The 17,401-nt window shown below is 55.4% G+C and overlaps 2 protein-coding genes across 11 annotated transcripts in view; both read right to left on the reverse strand.

Annotated features, from left to right (window-relative positions):
* Window positions 1-133, reverse strand: part of SUSD3 (sushi domain containing 3) — a 47,352-nt gene extending 47,219 nt beyond the window's left edge. Inside the window, exon 1 of the mRNA XM_010600661.3 lies at window positions 3-133. Within this exon, the coding sequence (XP_010598963.2) occupies window positions 3-90 (88 nt within the window). The 5' untranslated portion in view covers window positions 91-133. The remainder of the gene's footprint in view (window positions 1-2) is intronic.
* Window positions 134-1,343: 1,210 nt separating this feature from the next.
* The window catches only part of FGD3 (FYVE, RhoGEF and PH domain containing 3), a 125,164-nt gene continuing 109,106 nt past the window's right edge, over window positions 1,344-17,401 (reverse strand). For 7 of the 10 annotated variants that reach the window (XM_064291061.1, XM_064291060.1, XM_023540217.2 and 4 more), the window contains one exon: window positions 15,052-16,701. In XM_064291061.1, the coding sequence (XP_064147131.1) occupies window positions 16,477-16,701 (225 nt within the window). In that variant the 3' untranslated portion in view covers window positions 15,052-16,476. Of the gene's footprint in view, window positions 1,366-2,079; window positions 10,301-15,051; window positions 16,702-17,401 lie in introns of those variants that run through there. The other 3 variants (XM_064291062.1, XM_064291063.1, XM_064291064.1) reach the window with 3 other exon arrangements.

Raw genomic sequence — 17,401 nt, forward strand, 5'->3', positions numbered from 1 at the left:
ACCTGTGTGGTTCCCCGGGGCGGGCGTGGCGTTGGCGGCTCGCACCACAGGCCTCGTCCGCCTACGGAGGGTAGCACCCGCTCGGGGCATCCCTCCGGCGTTCCGCGGCGCTCCGCCGGGACTGCCCGGGCGCGGGGCAGGGGCGGGGACCGGCCGCGACAGGCCCCTCCCGGACGCGCCTCCAGGCGCCTAGGGGCGGGCGGGGCCGGGAGCGGGGCCGGCCCCTCGGGAGGCCCAATCCCCAGGGGGCAGCGCGGCAGCCTCCGGAAGTCTGCTCCAGGGCCTTTGCACAGGCGACTCCCTCTGACCGCCGCACCTGCCCCCGTCCGCCAGCACCGAGCCGCCTGCATCCCTGTTCTCTCCCCTTCGATGTCCTCAGGTAAGCCTCCACACCGCAGTTTGCTTGTCCCTGTTGTTTGACGCGTTCGTTTTCTGAATAAGGTTTTGTATTCACTTTCAGAGCCTGTACAATTCAGCAGGACCAAAGGGCAAAGAGCAAAAGCCCTTCTCTTCAACTCTCCTCTCCCATCAGCCTGGACCGTTCCTAGAGACAGTGGGGTTGTGGGTGAGCAGACGCGCAGCACGTGTGGAAGCCCCATCTGACTTGTCACCCCTGTTCTAGGTGCTTTACATAAATAAACTCGCTTCATCCGCACATAACCCTCTGAAGTGGATGCTGTTTTTGTACCCATTTTGCAGGTGGGGAAACTGAGGCTCGGGGCCAGATAGTGGAACAGGGTTTAAACCCACTTAAGCACTTCCACATACCTGGGGGCTGCCCCCTCCTTGGCTTACTCCTTTCACCCCCAGCTTACCCTGTGACTCCTGGGCCAGCCTACCTGGGCCTCTGGAAGTGTGGCCCAGTCTCTTCTTGTCCCTCTGACCAGACCCAGGCCAGCTGCAGGCCCTGCGCATGCACCTGCCAAGGGGAGTCCATAGAAATCCTGGTGGTGCTCAGGGAAGGCCTCCCCATCAGGTGACATTTGAGCTGAGACCTTCTGGTGCAGAGCTGGGGGAGCACTCCTGGCAGAGGGACAGTGATGCAAAGGCCCTGGGGTGAGAATATGTTTGGCAGCTTGAGGAACAGCCACAAGTCCATTGTGGCTAGGGGGCAAGGTGAGCCTGGAGAAGCTGGGAAAGAGACTGGTCACAGAGGTGGGCAGGGCTGGGGTCCCTTCCCCAGCCTCTGCTTTCCAACCTCAGTAGAAGTTGGGGTGCCATACCTGAGGGGGCCTCTACACACATTTTCCAGATCAGTGTTGGCTCCATCTCATAATATCTTGTTTCCACTTCAGGCTTGCAGTGCTATTTTCTTCAATTCTCTTGATGTGAAATCAAACGTGTTTTGTCCCAGTCCTGCTACATCTGGAAGGACAGGGCAGTCCTTGGGTTTGGGCAATTTGAGGCAAGCCTGTAGGGCCATGGGGACAGAGACATGCTCACCTTGATCCCTGCACCCTTCTAGAGCACACCCTGGGCCTGGAACCCTGGAATTCTCTGCAGATGGCCCCGAACTCACTTACTTCCAGGGCCTATTTGGCCTCTCCTCTAGGTTTGCCTCTGCATGCATACCACTGGGCCCATGGCAGCTGCCTGAAGGCATGTAGACAGGGCTGGGAAGTAAGGTCTGGGTGTCCCTTCAGTTATGGGTGGCATCGGTGGAAGGAGGAAAATACTGCCTGGCCAGGGCTGCCTTCAGTCTCCACTCACACCATGCTCTGGCCCAGGTGTCCGGGAGGCCAAAAATGCTAAACTGGAGCCTGGCCATTTCAGACATTATCAAGGAGGATAGAATGTGTTTATTCAGCAGTTTGTAGCTTGATTTACACATTTTGAACATTCAGGCATGTGGTAGCTAGCCTCCGTTTGTACTGTTAGAGGATTAGGGTGGTCCAGGGACCTCTGTCACCTTCTACAGGACATCATACACCTGCCGTGCCTTCAAATCCATCATCGGAAGCAGTGGGAGGGGTCAGGGGTTGGATCGGGAAGTGAAGCCCTTGCCAGCTGGAACCCAGACCTGGCTCATCCCCGTCCTCACTGTGCTTCATCTGAGGCTTCTGAGAAGCAAGCTCCTGGAGAGCGCCTTGCAACACCAAGCATGCAGGGAGGGCAAGGTACTTGGCCAGCCAGGGAGGACAGACCACCAGGCTCGGCCCCCCCTGCCCCTGCCACCCTCAGTTCCATGAGGCTCTCAGACAGTCCTTTCCGCCCTAGAGCAGGGCTTGGGCCTTGTGTCCCTGAGGCTTCATTTTCCCTTGTGTGAAATGAAGACAGTCATACCACCTTCCTGAGGCTAGGAGAGACAGTGATGTGCTCAAGCGTCCTCTGAACTGCAACGTGCAGGCCCACCATGTGGGGCCTGTCTCCACCCAGACTGGGAGCAGTGCCTGGGTTACATGTGTCTGGGTCGCCTCCCTCCTTCAGGGAGCCTTCCGTAATGCCCGCCCACCCAGTGAAGAGCCTGCTGGGAGCGATGGAGCCATTCTATGTGGACAGTTTCAAGGCCCTGCAGCTTGTGGGGCCTCAGAGGTTCATATCTGAAATGGAGAGGACTCCCAAGCAGAGAGAGGAAGTTGGAAGGGGAACTGTGACTGCTGTCAAGAGGTGCTTTATGGCCTCCAGCACAATTGGAAGGTGCTCTGGTGTTTTTTTTTTTCTTCTGGTGGTACAGTGGTTAAGAGCTTACAGCTCATCTGCTGACAGAAAGGTTAGCGGTTGGAATTGACCAGTCGCTCTGTGGGAGAAAGATGTGACAATCTGCTTCCGTGAAGATTTTAAAAAAACCCAGACTGGCTGTGGAATCAATTCCGACTCATAGTGACTGTATAGGACAGAACAGAACTACCCCATAGGGTTTTCAAGGCTGTGATCTTTACGGAAGCAGACCACCACGTCTTTCTCCCTTAGAGCAGCTAGTAGGTTCAAGTCACCAACCTCTCGGGTAGCAGCCGGGTGCTTAACCACTGCACCACCAGGGCTACCCTATGAGTCAGAATTGGCTCCACAGCAGTTTTTTCATTTTTAAGCACAGTTGGGACACAGATGCCTGCCCAAGGAACTGGCAACTCCATGGCCTCTCCATATCTGGGGACACAGCACCCCCCATTACCTGGTCCCCTGTCTTGGTTTGTAACTAGGAGCACACAGTACACTCTTGGGGGATGTTTGTTGAATGAACAAACTGAAGGTAGCTGGCTGGGAAGGAACCAGGGAGGCAGGAAAGGTCTGAAAGCCCAGGGTCCCTGTATTTTGCCCTGTAAAGTGGGCTTACCACCTGTGCTGCTGAGGTTTCAGGATATGCTCTGTTCTGGGGTCTCCTCTTCCCTCAGGGCTTAGCTGGGGCATGGCCACACCCGGAAAGCCTTTCTTACCCCCCACTGATGCCCTTGGTGGCCTGGGAGGGTAGATAAGCTGGCGGGGGGAGGGTTCATTTGTGCTTGGCTTGTGTATTCCCATCAAATCTGATAATAATTGTAGGAACAGAAAATGCTTTTCGTTTTTCTTTTAAAGGATTTTTGACTAGCTTCTGCTCAATAGAAAAGTGAGTTTTTCATCATAAAAACTTCTCATAGTGGATAAAGTCCAGAAAGTTCCACTGAGAAATGATGCATTGGCCTCACGGGGCTGCCAGGAGCCCTCTGCGCACTATCTGAGCTAGTGACCCAATACCCCGAAAGAATGTGAGGGTCTAGCCCCTGTAGAGACAATCAGAGGAAGTGTGCTGGGGAGAAGGGGCACTGGGGTGGGGGAGGGCCTGGTCAGGGACAGAGCCGGAACCCCACTGGCTGTGCTGCCACCCCCATCAGCGAGCTTTCAGCAAGGCTTGCCTTTGGCTTTCTGGGGAGGAGGGCTGAGAGAGGTGAGTCACATAGTGATAACCAGGAGACACGGGCATAGGGTGATGGGGACTGAGTCACAGAGCAGATACAGCCACAAGGCCTGCTCAGGAGCTGGCCATAGCCAGCAGGGGCGGGGGGAGGCCTCCTTGTGGGCCTGGCCCTGCTGGCTGCTCCCAGGCTCCTCACTCCCCACACCAGCACCTTCACCGGGTCACCTCTGAGCTGTGAGATTATGAATGGTGTTTCCTGCCTCATGAATCTTTTTCTGTAGTATCTGGATTTTCTACAATGAGCATGTATCTGTTCTGTAATCAGAGAAAAGGGAAAAAATAAAGATTTTAAATACTGCATAAACAGAAGTGATTGCAAGCATTCCCATGGCACTTCTGAATTCCACATGTGAGAAAACACATAGATTCCCCTCATCTCACAGATGGGGAAACTGAAGCTCAGAGCAGTGGAAGTGTCTTGTCCAAAATCACTAGCCGTGGGGATTAGGCCTCATGATGGCACTGTAAGGAGTTAATCTCTAAGGCCAGAACTCCAGGGGAAGCCCCCCACCCCTCCTTGGCGGCAGGTACCTGTGTGTTCAGTGACCTGAAGCTGCTCTACCTAAGCCAGGCAGTAAGAAGGAACACAGGTGGGTCAGGGGCAGTTAGTGGTGCAGCACAGAGGAACTTAAGCTTCTTTGCTGCTCAGCACCTGCCCAGTGCACAGGGAGGGAGCCCAGTCCCCGGTCAGGGGAGGAGTAGGACGGACTTGCCTCACACACCTGCCCCCAGCCTCCTGGTCTGTCCAGCATAGACCCAGCAGGCTGCTCAGACCTCACCCGTCCTCAAGGCTCAGGATTTTAGCCCCTGCCTCTTCATCTACTCCTAGCCCTCCGCATCCTGCCCTGTCCTACTGGTTGACCTGGGATAAGTTACCTGGGGTAAGAGCCCCTCTCTCTTTTCCCTACCTCCCCACAAAAGGGTTGGTTGAACTGGAGGGTCCTGGCAGGCTTAGACTGGCGAGGTACAGCCCAGGAGATGGCAGCCACACCCTTTGAGCCTGGAACTCTCAGCCCAGGAAGGTACCTCAGAGGCTTAGGCTCGGGGCCTGGCTCAAACCTTTGGGGAAGACGTTTCTGGGGCTTCCCAGGGATGGTGGCATCTGTGTGCAGCCCACAGGTGGTCTCTCACAAGGCGAGGAAGCCTGGCCAAGGCCTCTTCACATGAAGGGGTCAGAGAGACTCAGCCCGGGGAGACTGTTTGGAAGTCACCTGTTTTACAGATGGGGAGAGACTGGGGGGGGCGTGGAGGGAAGGGGGAGAAAGAGCCTGCCCATAGCAGCACAGCTTATCTCAGACCTTCTCTGAGATAAGCTCTGGGCCTGTCTGCCTAGATCCAACCACGGGAACTAGGCATATTGGCTGGCTTCTCTGTGCCTCAGTCTCCCATCTGCAAAACGGGATGGCAGGACTCCTCCTCCCAGGGCCAACAGGAGGTGGCATGAACAGTGCTTTAGGGCATTTAGCATGGTGAGGCACCCAGAATTCAGGAAGCAGAAGCTTGGAAGGAAATGGTGCCTGGGAAGGTCAGCTCTGACATAAACCCCCTCCAGATCTGTTCATGGAAAAGAACAACCTTTGCTTTTCCTGCTGCCAACAGCTTCACTTTCTCAGTAAGAATCTAGCTATCGCTGATGAGCTCTCGTTGGCCCCATTTTACAGATGAGAAACTGAGGTTCAGGCCTTTGAGTCATTCATTTGGTTTAAGTGGCTGCCTTAGTTGCAAGGGGCAGACACCTAGCTTAGACCAGGGACCCTCCTGACTGGAGTGCCATGAGGTGTCTGCAGGACTCTGTCCCTTTCTTGGGTCTCCCATCCGTGCTTCCTCATTCCATAGAAGCCTACCTCCCCCTCTGCAGCCAGGGGACATGGCTGCTGACAGCTTCAGAGTCCTGTGGAGGGTCCTTGCAGCTCATGGTCCCAGAGGACGGGACAGCATCTCTCCCAGCACTCTAATGCCTCCTCTCAGGGTAGGTGCCCATAGGCTTGGCTTAGAACACGTGCTCAACCCTGGACTGATCACTGATGCCAGGCAGGGGTGCTCCAGTATTCCAGATAGCTGTACTGCTTGACAAACCACCCCAAAGTTTAGTAGCTTAGAACAGTGACAACAGCCATTTGTTTTGCTCAGGAATGTGCAGTTGAGGCAGGACTCAGCAGGGACATCTCCCCTCTACTCCGCGCAGTATTGCAGCGGGGGTGAGCGCTGCTCAACTGGAGTCGGAGGTCCATTTTTGAGATGACTCACTCACAGGCAAGGCCAACACGTTGGTGCCAGGTGCCACTCCCTTTCCATGTGGGCCTCTCCAAAGAGCTGCTTGAACTTCCTTACAGCATGGAGGCTGGGTTCCAAGAGTAAGCATTCCAGAAGACAGGAAGTGAAAGCTGCCAGTTTTTTAAGGCCTTGACCTGGAAACAGTTCTTCTATTGGATTCTATTAGTTGAGCAGTCACAGAGCTCAGACTCAACAGTAGAAACCTAGACCTCACCTTTCAATGGGAAGATTGCCAGCAAATGTGGGGACTATGCGTTTAAACTGCCAGGGCACCAGGCTGGGCCCTTCCTAACCTCTTCTTGGGGGTTGCCAAGCACCTGAACACAGGAGCATACTCCACGTTAGAAAACCTGATCAGGTTCAGGCCCCAAATGGAAGTGTGATCGCATTGTTTTCTGTTACAGCTCAGACACACAGACAAACATACAGAGAAAGGCTGGAGGGCACTAGTGTAGGGGTGATTGCTAGGGGTGGGGGGTGGTTACAGGAATGTTTGTATTCTTTTTTGTGTGTGTGCGGTCAATAGTGTCCTTCAGTTATATCTTAATCTACATGTCTGACTTGTTTTTGATTAGATGCACAATAATTCCCACAACACACAGTTTATAAGACATAGTTAAAACAGTACAAAAATGATAGTATCTGATAACGGTGTTTAAAGTGGAATCTTCTCCTAGCAAAGGTCACGTTTCCACTGCTGCTTTAACAGGGCTTGTACTGTGGTAGATACTTAACCATTCTGAATTATTTTGCAAGGCTAAAAGGTATAAACAGCCTTTTAAATTTTAAAACCTTTGTTGTAACATGAATTATACTGTGCTTATTTTGTCCGTATAAAAATTATCTTACCTTTTTATCAAGACGTTCCATGTTAAGATATGCAATATAAATAATGTATTGTTAATGTCCTGACATTGAGTCTTTTCACATTCTTTTTGACGTTTATCTGTACTTTCTAAACTGTGTAAAGGAATGTATATTTCATTTGTCTACAACCCTCTAGTGTGGCAACACTGGCTGCAAGGGCAGGCGGATACCGTCCATTCCTAGGGACAGTCATGTCTCCAGTCGCCCATCAAGAGCATGTATGGGGTCCCAGTGACAGTGTGCACAGCCTTTCCTTTCCCACTGAGGCCCAGCTGAACCCAGGGGGCTCTGAGAGGGTTCCGGAGGGCAAAGAGGCAGGGCCAAGGACCCTTGGAAAAGGTACTTCCTGGGAGGTCACATCCCTGAGGGTAGAGCATGGCTGGATCTCAGTGTATCTATCTCCTCACTGGGGCCTTTGTGCAGTGGACAACCTGCCCAACTGACCATGGTAATCCTTGGTGGGAGTAGTGTCACCACAGCCTCAGGCTCCAGAGGACAGCCACAGACAGCCTTCCTCTTGCTGATGGCCACCAGTTCTTGGGGCCCAACTTGAAGGTACGATTGTGCCTTCTGCCCAGCTCCTCCTTGAAACCTAAGCTCCTTCCTTAGCTCCCAATTTTATTTCATACTTTCATCAAATACTGACCATTGGCTGCTCCATGTCTGGCCTACCAAGTCTCAGCCCTGCATGGGCCTTCACAGACTCAGGGTTAAGGTTGGAGAGCAGTAGCATCACAGGTAGACCGAGATACCCCTCGTTCCTCCAGAACCCACAGGGCCCAGGAATAAAGTCCTCAGTTCTCAGCGACCCCTACCCCTGGTCTGTGGCTACCCCAGCCCTGCCCCTACCGTGTCGCCTCCTCCAGGAAGCACTTCCTAGCCCACCCAGGCTGGGTTGGGGCAGAGTGTGGACTTGTCTCCTCAGTCCCTACACAAATCAGAATTTGGCATTAGATGACCTTGAACTCAAATCCTGGCTGAGCTCTGTGTGTAGCAGATGCCATCTGTACCCACCCCATCCCCTCAGCCATGCCCACCTGAGAGGCAGGGCAGGCCGGAGTGCTGGGGAACAGATGCTTGCAGGAACAGCCCTTGTCCAGTGACTCTCAGGAGTTGGTGGATAAATGCCTAGCTCCCTCATCCCTCAAGTAGGATAATTCTGAGGTGACTGTTCCCTGCTGTGAGAAAGCCAGAGTGGCCTGGCCCTCCCAGCTCAGTCCTGTGCTCTGTGAAATATGCAGTCTCACAGAGTACCACTATCAGACAAGGCCACCCTGTGACTGTGGGTGAGACACAAACACAAGCCCACTTCATAATCTCATCCAGGCCCAGGAAAACCAAGGCCACTGCGCAAACGATAAAAGTACAGGACATCCTCCAGCCTTGGTAACTGAGTGACCGCTGTTAATTTGTCAGTTGCATCTCTAGCTGTGCTTCATTCCTCCCACCTTCAGGATGAAATTTAGGAAGATGCCAATCATAGAAGGAGCCTGCTTCCCTTTCACATGGAATCCAGAAGCAAGCCCCGCTTCCTTGGACCCTCTTCAAAGTTTCCTCACAGCAGCCCCAGTCCTCTGACAGACCCTTCTCACACCTCTGACAGGGACCACAGCAAGTAGTCTGCAAACCCCACTTTGTCTGGCTCCAGTGTGTTCCTGGAGGTCTTGGCCAGGAGGCTAGCCAGTTCCCTACAATGGCCTCCAGGCCTGAGTTGCCTGATAAGCACCCTGTGTCGCTTGCTTCCCTTCTCGCCCTCACCCTCTGCTCCTCTGCTATGTTCCTGGATCACCTCCCCAGTGAACCGCTGTCATTCAAGTCTGCATAGCCAGGCCTGCAGCTGTTTGGGGCCACGGAGCCCTCCTGTGGAATAGGGGTGAGAACTACAGCCCTTTCTCAGAGGTTTAGTGAGGGTGGGGGAGAGGATCCTGCAGAGCACTGGGCTTGGGGCCACACAGCGCAGTGACCACTCCCTAACTCGTGGAGATGAGGTGCTTTGACACTAGACCCCGATATTGTTTTTCCTCATAGTGGGATGGGCTGTTAATTCAGAGGTGTCAGCAGTTTTCAGATGTCTCTCTGGGGGCAGATTTTAGGGAGGGAATAATTTACTCCTCCGAATTTTGAAAAGACACAGGGAAAGCCAAGCTTTCTTTCTAGGATAGAGCGGTCAAGAGAAGGAGGTGGCGTGTTCCGCACTGTGGTGTAAAAGTTAGTTGCCTAGTGCCTGGGGCTTTAAAAGCTTGCAAGCTGCCATCTAAGGCACAACAATTGGTCTGTAATTGCCTGGAGCAACAGAGGAAGAAGGAAAGTCAGGAATAGCAGGAGGATATGGAATGTGTGGCTAACTGTCTCCATGAACAATTGCCTCCTTTGCCATGAGACCAGAAGAACTGGATGGTGCCCAGCTACCAGCACTGAACATTTTGATCAAAGATTCAGAAGAATCCTGAACCAAAGGGAGAAAACGCAGAACAGGATTTCAAATTCTTATGGGCTCCAAACTTTCTGAAGCCATGGAAGCTAGATGAACTCCTGAAACTGTTGCCCTGAAATAATCTTTAAACCTTAAACCAAAAATATCCCCCAAAGTCCTCTTAAAACCAAACAATAGTTTAGCTTAACTAGTAAAGAAATCTGCCTTGAGCATTGTGCTTTTTTTAAGATCTAACTATATGGGATCAAACTGACAACAGCAACTCAAAAGATAAATAGGAACCTTAGGGGGCAGCAAGTTTATGTTAATGGGGGAGGAAGAATTCAGAAAAGGAGGGTGAGAATGGTTGCACAACTAGAGGAATGTGATATCACTGAATTGTACATGTAGAAGTGGTCGAATTGGTATATGTTTCGCAGTGTATGTTGTCAACAATATCAATAAAATAAATTGTTTTAAAAAGTCTGCGTTTCTGGTGTGTGGAGGTAGCACACTGAAGACTGTGGCCCTGGCAGGCCTGGAGAAGGGTTTTGTGTCCCTCAAAGATGCTGAGGGCCTGCGTCAGGGGAGGGGGAACATGGCCAGGGCAGTCTGTGTTGGAGAATGTAGGCTGGTTGCACAAAATGGAGGCTGCAGGGTGGGGCAGGGCAGCAGTTAGCATGTTTTCAGGTACAGGAGACAGAAAATCTGACTCCAAATGAAATTTATTCACTCACGTAACTGCTTTAGAGGCAGCTTGGATTAGCAGATTAAGGGTGTCGTCAGAGATCAGGCTTCTTACTGCTTCTGCCCTCGGGTTCCAAGATGGCCGTCCTGGATCACCTGACCAGTCACTGTGCCAAGGGACAAGGATATGCTGTTTGGCTCCAACTGAAGCCAAGGGCAGAGTCAGCTTCCCTATAAACCTTTGACTTTCCAGAAATTCAGGGCTATTGGGAGAGGGGAAAGGGACAATCAACACTGAAAAACAAGCCACATCCCTAGCAGAGGAAGGGGCATGGCCTTGGGCTCATGGGGCCCAGGTGGCCTGCTTCTGGCCTCTAGCTCCTCCTCTCTGTGAGGTGGCACCTGCTGCTGTCCTGGAGCCCCATGAGGCACCTCATGTCTGCCTGCCTCGGCTGGCTGGAGAGGGGCTGAGTCCAGCTGGGGGCAGTGCGGGGCATCTACCAGCGGGGGTAGGAGAATACTGAGACAGTGCACTGAGTGAGCCCTGTCCTCAGGACCACAGGACTGCATGCCCCCAGGGATGCCCTCAAGGACTGGGCTGCCTCAGGTCCCCATGAGTGGGGGAAGGTGGCTTGTGGATGCTGCCTGGGGTACAGGACTGTCGCTAGTACAGTTACACCCCTGTCTTCAGCAGCCTGCTGGGTGTCTTATCCTTTTCAGAGCACCGCACCTGTCAAGCAGAGCATTGTGCCCAGAAATCCACCAGGTCAGTACACTAGCCCTGGGCCAGACTGTCCAGGAATGTGCAGCATGTGGGGCAGGGCCTGGCTGCTTCCCCAGGGCCTGCCCTGACCCTGCCTGCCTCCTTGGCCCACCAAAGGCAACCTTCAGCCACCTACTCCACCTGGACTGGAAGAAGAGGCCGTGTGAGCCCCCTAGGCCCTTGGTTTTCTCCACTGTCGAATGTGGCTTGGGGTTCCTCCCACCCAGAGAGAAGGTCTTGTGAAAGGGGTAGGGACGGCTCCCTGGGCCCACAGTGTCTGGGCTCTGCAGAAGAGTCATGAATGCTGAGGAGCAGGTGAGATGCAGAGCCCTGCAGGCAGAAGGGGCAGCTCATGCAAAGGTCCTGGGGTGGGAATGAGCCAGGTGTGTTCTGAAGGCCCATGTGACTGGAGCCTGGTAACAAGAGGGAACAGGAGGAAACAGGCGGGAAGTATGGGCAGGGCCAGAGTCTATAGGACATTGTCTGACCCCCCAGTCTCACAAATCTACATGGCATCCAGTGTATTTGTATTTGTTTCCCCCACACACCTGGGCATTCAGGCAGGCAGGGCCTGGCTGGACTTACCCACTGCTGTACCCCAGTGCCTTGCACAGTACCTGACACACAGTAGGTGCACCAATAATGCCTTTTGAATGAACAAATGGATGAGTGAATGAATAAGTCCTGCTGTGTCCCTAGCTCACTCTGTGACCTTGGGCAAATGTATCCCCCTCTCTGGGCCTCAGTTTCACTACCTGGTACCCACGGCAGGACCTGGGCTCTGATCACCATGCAGGGCTTCTGCCAGGCAGTGCCCCTTCTCTCATCTCTTCCCATGGTTTTCTCTTTTCTTTCTCTTCTAATCTAGTTCATGTGAAAATCTTTCTGCTCAGGTGAGCATCTTGCTCCAGCCCCAGCCCTGGATCTGGCATCTGGTGCCAGGACCCCAGCATGCAGGCTAGGCAGGCAGTGTCCCCAGGGGAGCACAGAGGAGCCCCCTACCCAGACCCCTGGCTCCTGTGGTGACTGGGCACCCTCAGACCCTGTCCTGCCCCATCTGATGTCCTTCATGTCGAGACCCCAGCAGCCATTGTCAGCTCATTCCACTGGCCTCCATGCTCTCTCACCAGGAAGTGGCCTCCTCTGCCACAGGGTGGGGAGTGGGGTTCAGAGGCGGAGGCAGAGGAAGCAGAGGCTGAGAGCCAGTCTGTGCCCACATACGGAGGGGGGAGTGGAGAGTGTTCAGGAGGCAGAATAAGGGCCAGTGGGGAAGGGGGTTGGGTGTGCTGGTGGGCAAGGACCCAGGCCCAGGGAGCACCCAGGCCAGACGCAGGAGGCTGAGCCCCCTCTAAGCAGCCCTCCTCCTCAAGGGAGCATGCTAGGGCAGGTGTTTTCCAGCTGGAGGGACCTTGGTGGATGGATCCTGTGAAGACAGGTGCAGCAGGTGCAGCACACGGTTCTGGGCTGACGACGGCCCCGTCTTGAAGGGCTGTGTGGCTTGAGGCACCTCATGGCCCTCTCTGAGCCTTAGCCTTCTCTTCTGCAGCAAGTGGGGCTGGCTGTTGAGGATGGTTTGGGAGCTGAGGCCAGCTCTGCGGACTGTCTGGCATCTGGAGTGCTTGGTAAGTGGCAGCCCTTGGGGCTGGCTCTCTTGCTTTCACCCTATCATAGGCAGGCAGAGCCTGGGGGGCACCCACCCAAGGCCTTGTGGTGAGGCAAGACCACAGTGATGGGGAACTAAGTGCCTTCCATGCCTGTCCCTGCGCCCAGACTTATCTTCAGACCCTGCACACACTAGCTGGTCACTGAGGCACAGGCCACCTAGGGTTGGCCTGGATCATGTGATTAGTTTAACATTTAAAAATTAGGCTATTTCACCAAAACATCTAGATTTCTTTCACCTCATGAGAAACTGGAACCTCTGAGCACGCAGGTCACACCCGTACATGGGCATGGATGGCTGGGGCTTCCTACCTGGCCAGGGCACCTGCCTATTGGACCTAGAGGAGTCTCGGGGTGGTCCTGCTGAAGATGAGGGGCTGTGGCCTCCTCGCTGGTCCCCAGCTTCACCCCAACCTCCCCACGTGGGACCTGTTAGAGACCTGCCACTCACACCCCTCTTCTGCTCACTACCCCATCCCCCCAGCTCCCCTGCTGACCAGATCCTGCAGGACCTGGCACAGCCTCACCCTGCATCACATGCTCAGCACTCCCCTGTCTCCCAGCTTTTGCATGGCCCCAGCACCCTTCCTGCAGATACCTGCTGGATCCTGACCTCACCCACTCCAGGGCGACCTCTGTGGGGCTCCCCGGTGACCCTCCAACCACACCTGCCTCCCCCACTCCTGTTCCCTGCTTTTGTCCCTCTGATCCTGGCCACTATTCCCTGTAACTACATGTTTACTCTTTCAGTGTCCCCGACAAGGGTCAGCTCCAGGAGGGAGGATCTGTCTGTCCTCTGCACATAGTACAAGTTTCTTGAGACAGTGGGGGAAGGATGGGCCTAGGGACAGGCCCCTCCCCCACTTCATGGACAATGCCTGGGACTACAGCACTCTATTAACTCCTGAGGTGCTGAGGGGGTACTGCATTCGCCTTGCAGTGCAGGTGCCAAGTGAAGGGCCTGCGGAAGGGGGGACCCTCCTGAGGTAGCTCAGGGAGGGAGCTGGGGCCTCCACTGAGGAGCTGGGGAGTGGCTGATCTCTGGGCCTCAGAGGACCCCCATTCTCGGCTGATGCTGCCCCGCACGAGGCCCAGCCCAAGCTGCCCACTAGGCTCTGGGAGACCCTACCCGGGAGAAGGCCACCTCGTCCCCACCCAGTAGCCCCACCTACAGCTGGCAGGGCATTTGCCTCTATGAGTCTCAGTTTTCTCAGATGTCGGGGCGTGGGAACATCCGAGGTTGTGCTGAGATGGCAGAAATGGCAGTGACTGGTCAAAGAGACAAGGTCCCAACTCTCAAAAGCGCTTCATGGGAGCCCGGCCCATAGCAGGTGCTCCGTGCACACCCGTGAAAGAGCGAACATGCTCCAGGGCAGATTCGAAAGCCCTGAGGGAGAGCCGGAAGGGCACAGGCACCGAGCGGTGTGGGGAGGGCCGGCGGCCCCGGGGATCCTCCCACCAGCGCCTCTGCTGCTCCCTCTTCCTGAGCGAGGGGCGCAGGGGTGGGCGAAGGCGCTGAGCAGCTCGAGCGGCCAGACCCCGCCCCCTACCCCCCCCCCCGCCCCGCCGCCCACCCCGCAGGGCTCCTTCAGGGCAGGCCAGACCCCATGCAGGCAGGAAGGGCTTGATTCTTCCCTAGTCCAGGAGCAGGCAGAGCTGCTTCCATTTACCAGGCCTCAGGTTTCTCAGGTGTAAAATGGGGCCAGGACGCACATCACAGGGTGAGGAGCCTCGGTGTCAGGACAGTGGCAGAGGCCCAGGTATACAGCAAGGCACAGCCAGTGTAGGCACAGGGTAGCCGAGGCTTTTCATAAGCTCACCTGTATCTTGCTCTACCTCACCTGTCACTCATCCCAGTCCTCTCAGCCCCCAGGTCAGGGCTCCTGGGTCACCCAGGGCTGTGTGGTGGCCACCATTCTGAGACGTGTCCCTGTGTGGTACTGTGCTGGTGCTGCCATGGAGGGGCCAAGGCCAACCCTCCCTTTCCAGAAGGGCTCCCCCGCCCCGAGTGACCGGAAGCCCCTCCACCATCATCCCTGAACGACCCACTCTTTCTCCCAGAGGCCCTTGGGGCTCTGGTGCAGACAGAACCCCACCCCCATGGCCTTTCTAAAGTCTCCCAATACCTCACACTGTGCATCTGTGACCTGAGTGTTCCTGCTACCCAGGGCAATCACTCCTGTCCACTTAACAGGCTCAGAGCCAAGGCCCCGACGCCTGGCTCCCAGCCCCTGCATCACTGGGAGGCCTCTGGAGACCCCGAAGTGAGTGAAGTAGCACTGCAGGCCTAGGTCATGCAGCCTCCCTGCCAACCCCCACTGGCTATGCAGTTTTGAGGCCCTCTCTGAGCCTCGCAGTCCCATCTTTTGCTGTCAGCATCCAATGAGCTGGAATTCGCTCACCACCATGCCAGGCCTGTGTCCCATCTCCGTTCCCCTCAGATCCCCCCCGCCAGGGGCCAGTAAAGAACCGAGGCCGCACAGCCTGCCTGCCGACCGTCCAACGGCTGGCTGCCAGCATTTATTTGTGCAGATTAGCCCTGTGCGCCACCTCACAGAAGGGACTCAATGTCTGGGGGCTTCCTGGATGGCAGGCAGGCTCACCCAGACCTGCCTACCTGCCACTTGCTGGTGGCAGAGACAGTGTCTGGAGCAGGAGGCCCCTGCCTCATCCCAGCACTGGGCAGTGGACTTCGAGGTGGAGGAGGGGACATCCTGCCTTGTGCCAGCCCTCAAGGGTAGAAGAAGGATCTGGAGTCAAGAAGAGGTGGGATCCAAAGCCATGCTCAGCTTTACCCAGTGTAGACAAGGCAGCAGAGGTTGCAGAGGAGCTGGACATAGGATCTCTGGCCTGCCCCGTGGTGGCTGCAGACACTGGATAACAGGCAGTAGGACTGTCCACCATCAGGGCAGGGCCTTGGGAAGAGCTCAGACCACTGCGCACAGCCACGGCCATCCCCATTGTGCTATTATGCCTCATGACCCTCAGATAATTTTTATTGAGAAATTTCCCTCCCGCCAGCTACACTGCTCTTTGCAAGACATGCTGGGTGACATTGAGCCAATGGCTGCCCTTCTCTGGGCCTCAGTTTTCTCATCTCTAAAATAGGGGACCCTACAGCACCAGGAGCCCCTGATAGCAAGTGCAAGACCGGCCCCTCCTGTCCATTACCATCAAGACCCTGAGCACTGCCTGTAACTCAGCTTCTGCCTTAAATTAGCCAAAACCAGCCCACATCAGTTTACTAACCTCGAAAATGTCCTATAGTAACCTAAGCCTCATTAAGACCTAATTGAATATTAAAATCTCCACCCAGGACTGGACTTATCTGCCATTTTATATACATAATAAAGGAAAAAAAATGCAATTTGTCTTACTGCGCCTGCATGCCATGATAACCTATGCAGTCCGTGATGTTTATAGGTACTTCTTTGTGAAGGACAGTATAAAAAGTTCTGCCTCCTTTGCTCTGGGAGCTGGATTTAAGGTATACACCTCCTTGCTCCTTGCCTGCTCACTTGCAATAAACGCTCTTCCTTGCCTGCTACCCGGGACTGTATTGATAACAAGCTGCACTGGACAGGAACTGCTTCGGGTAACACCCTGGGCCCTGGGTCCTGGGCCTATGACCTGAGCTATTCTGTCGGCCCCCATGTCAGTCCTAAAGCCCTTTACCTGGTATGGTAAGCACGGGGCAAATGTGGGGGTGTGAGTGGCAAGCAGGCTGCAAGGTGGGAAGTGACCTGGCTGCACTGAATCCCTGCTCTGCAGGGCACCCCACAGCAGCACCAGTAGGCTGCATGGAGCCAGGCGGAAAGAGCCGGCAGAGCTTTGCAGAGACGGGGCCCGGAGGGGCCTTGGGCCACATCCTGGCAGCAGGCCCGAGGCTCGGCTTATGGAGGTCTGTGCCCACCAGGCCTAGGGTTGTGGGGTCCCCAGGCTGGGCAATGCTGGGTCCCCGTGGGCAGCAGCGCTGAGGGCGTCTAGCCATTGCTGTTGCAGCTCAGCAGCCTGGGTGTCCAGGTAGAGGCACAGGTGCTTGTGGTGCAGCTTCAGCATGTGCCTGCCATCCGGCATCTCTGCAGGGTCTGGGGCGTTCACCTTGCAGCCGGGCAGTGGGACAATGCGAGGCGGCTGTCCATCCTGCAGCAGGGAGGGGTGGGTGAGTGGCCCTACCTCCAGGTAGCCCGCTCCAGGCCATTCCCTCCTCCATCAGAAGAAGGGGGGGGTGGTGAGCTGGACTGGTGAGATGCCCACCCTGCCTTGGACCCGCTGCACCCCCCTCCTCTGCCAGCTGCCCCAGAGGGAGAGGACCAGGGGCAGGTGGTCTACGGACTGGGGGCAGGCAGCTGGGGATGCCCTGCCTCTCACCTTAATGGCATCTACCTGACGGGGACACAGGGACCATCAGACTCTTGCCCACCCTCAGACTACTGGAGGCACAAGGAGGCAGCACGTGGGACACACAGGAGGCTACATGGGTCCCTCCACTGGGCACGGAGCTTGCCAGAGAGAGCCTGAGCTCAACTGTCCCTTCTTTCCTAGCCACAGAAACCTGCCTGTGCGAGTGCTAGGACAGAAGACTGGCTGGAAACTCCCCTCTCTTCCTTCCTTCCTCCCTTCCTTGCAGGGGCCAGCCCCAGCCTCCGCCTGAATGGGAGGCAGTGTGGGTTCTCCCATCCTGCCCTGCCCCTCCCCACCACCAGCAGGGATGAGCGAGTGAGTGAATGCATGAATGAGTGAGTGAAGGAATGAATGAATGCAGGGGGAAGGAGAGCCCCCTCACCCTGCCCTTCCTCGGGGGTCCAGTAGCCCTGGTGCCGCTCCTATTCCAGGGTGTGGG

This window comes from Loxodonta africana, chromosome 9 (genome assembly GCF_030014295.1).
Source record: "Loxodonta africana isolate mLoxAfr1 chromosome 9, mLoxAfr1.hap2, whole genome shotgun sequence".
NCBI classification, from domain to species: domain Eukaryota; kingdom Metazoa; phylum Chordata; class Mammalia; order Proboscidea; family Elephantidae; genus Loxodonta; species Loxodonta africana.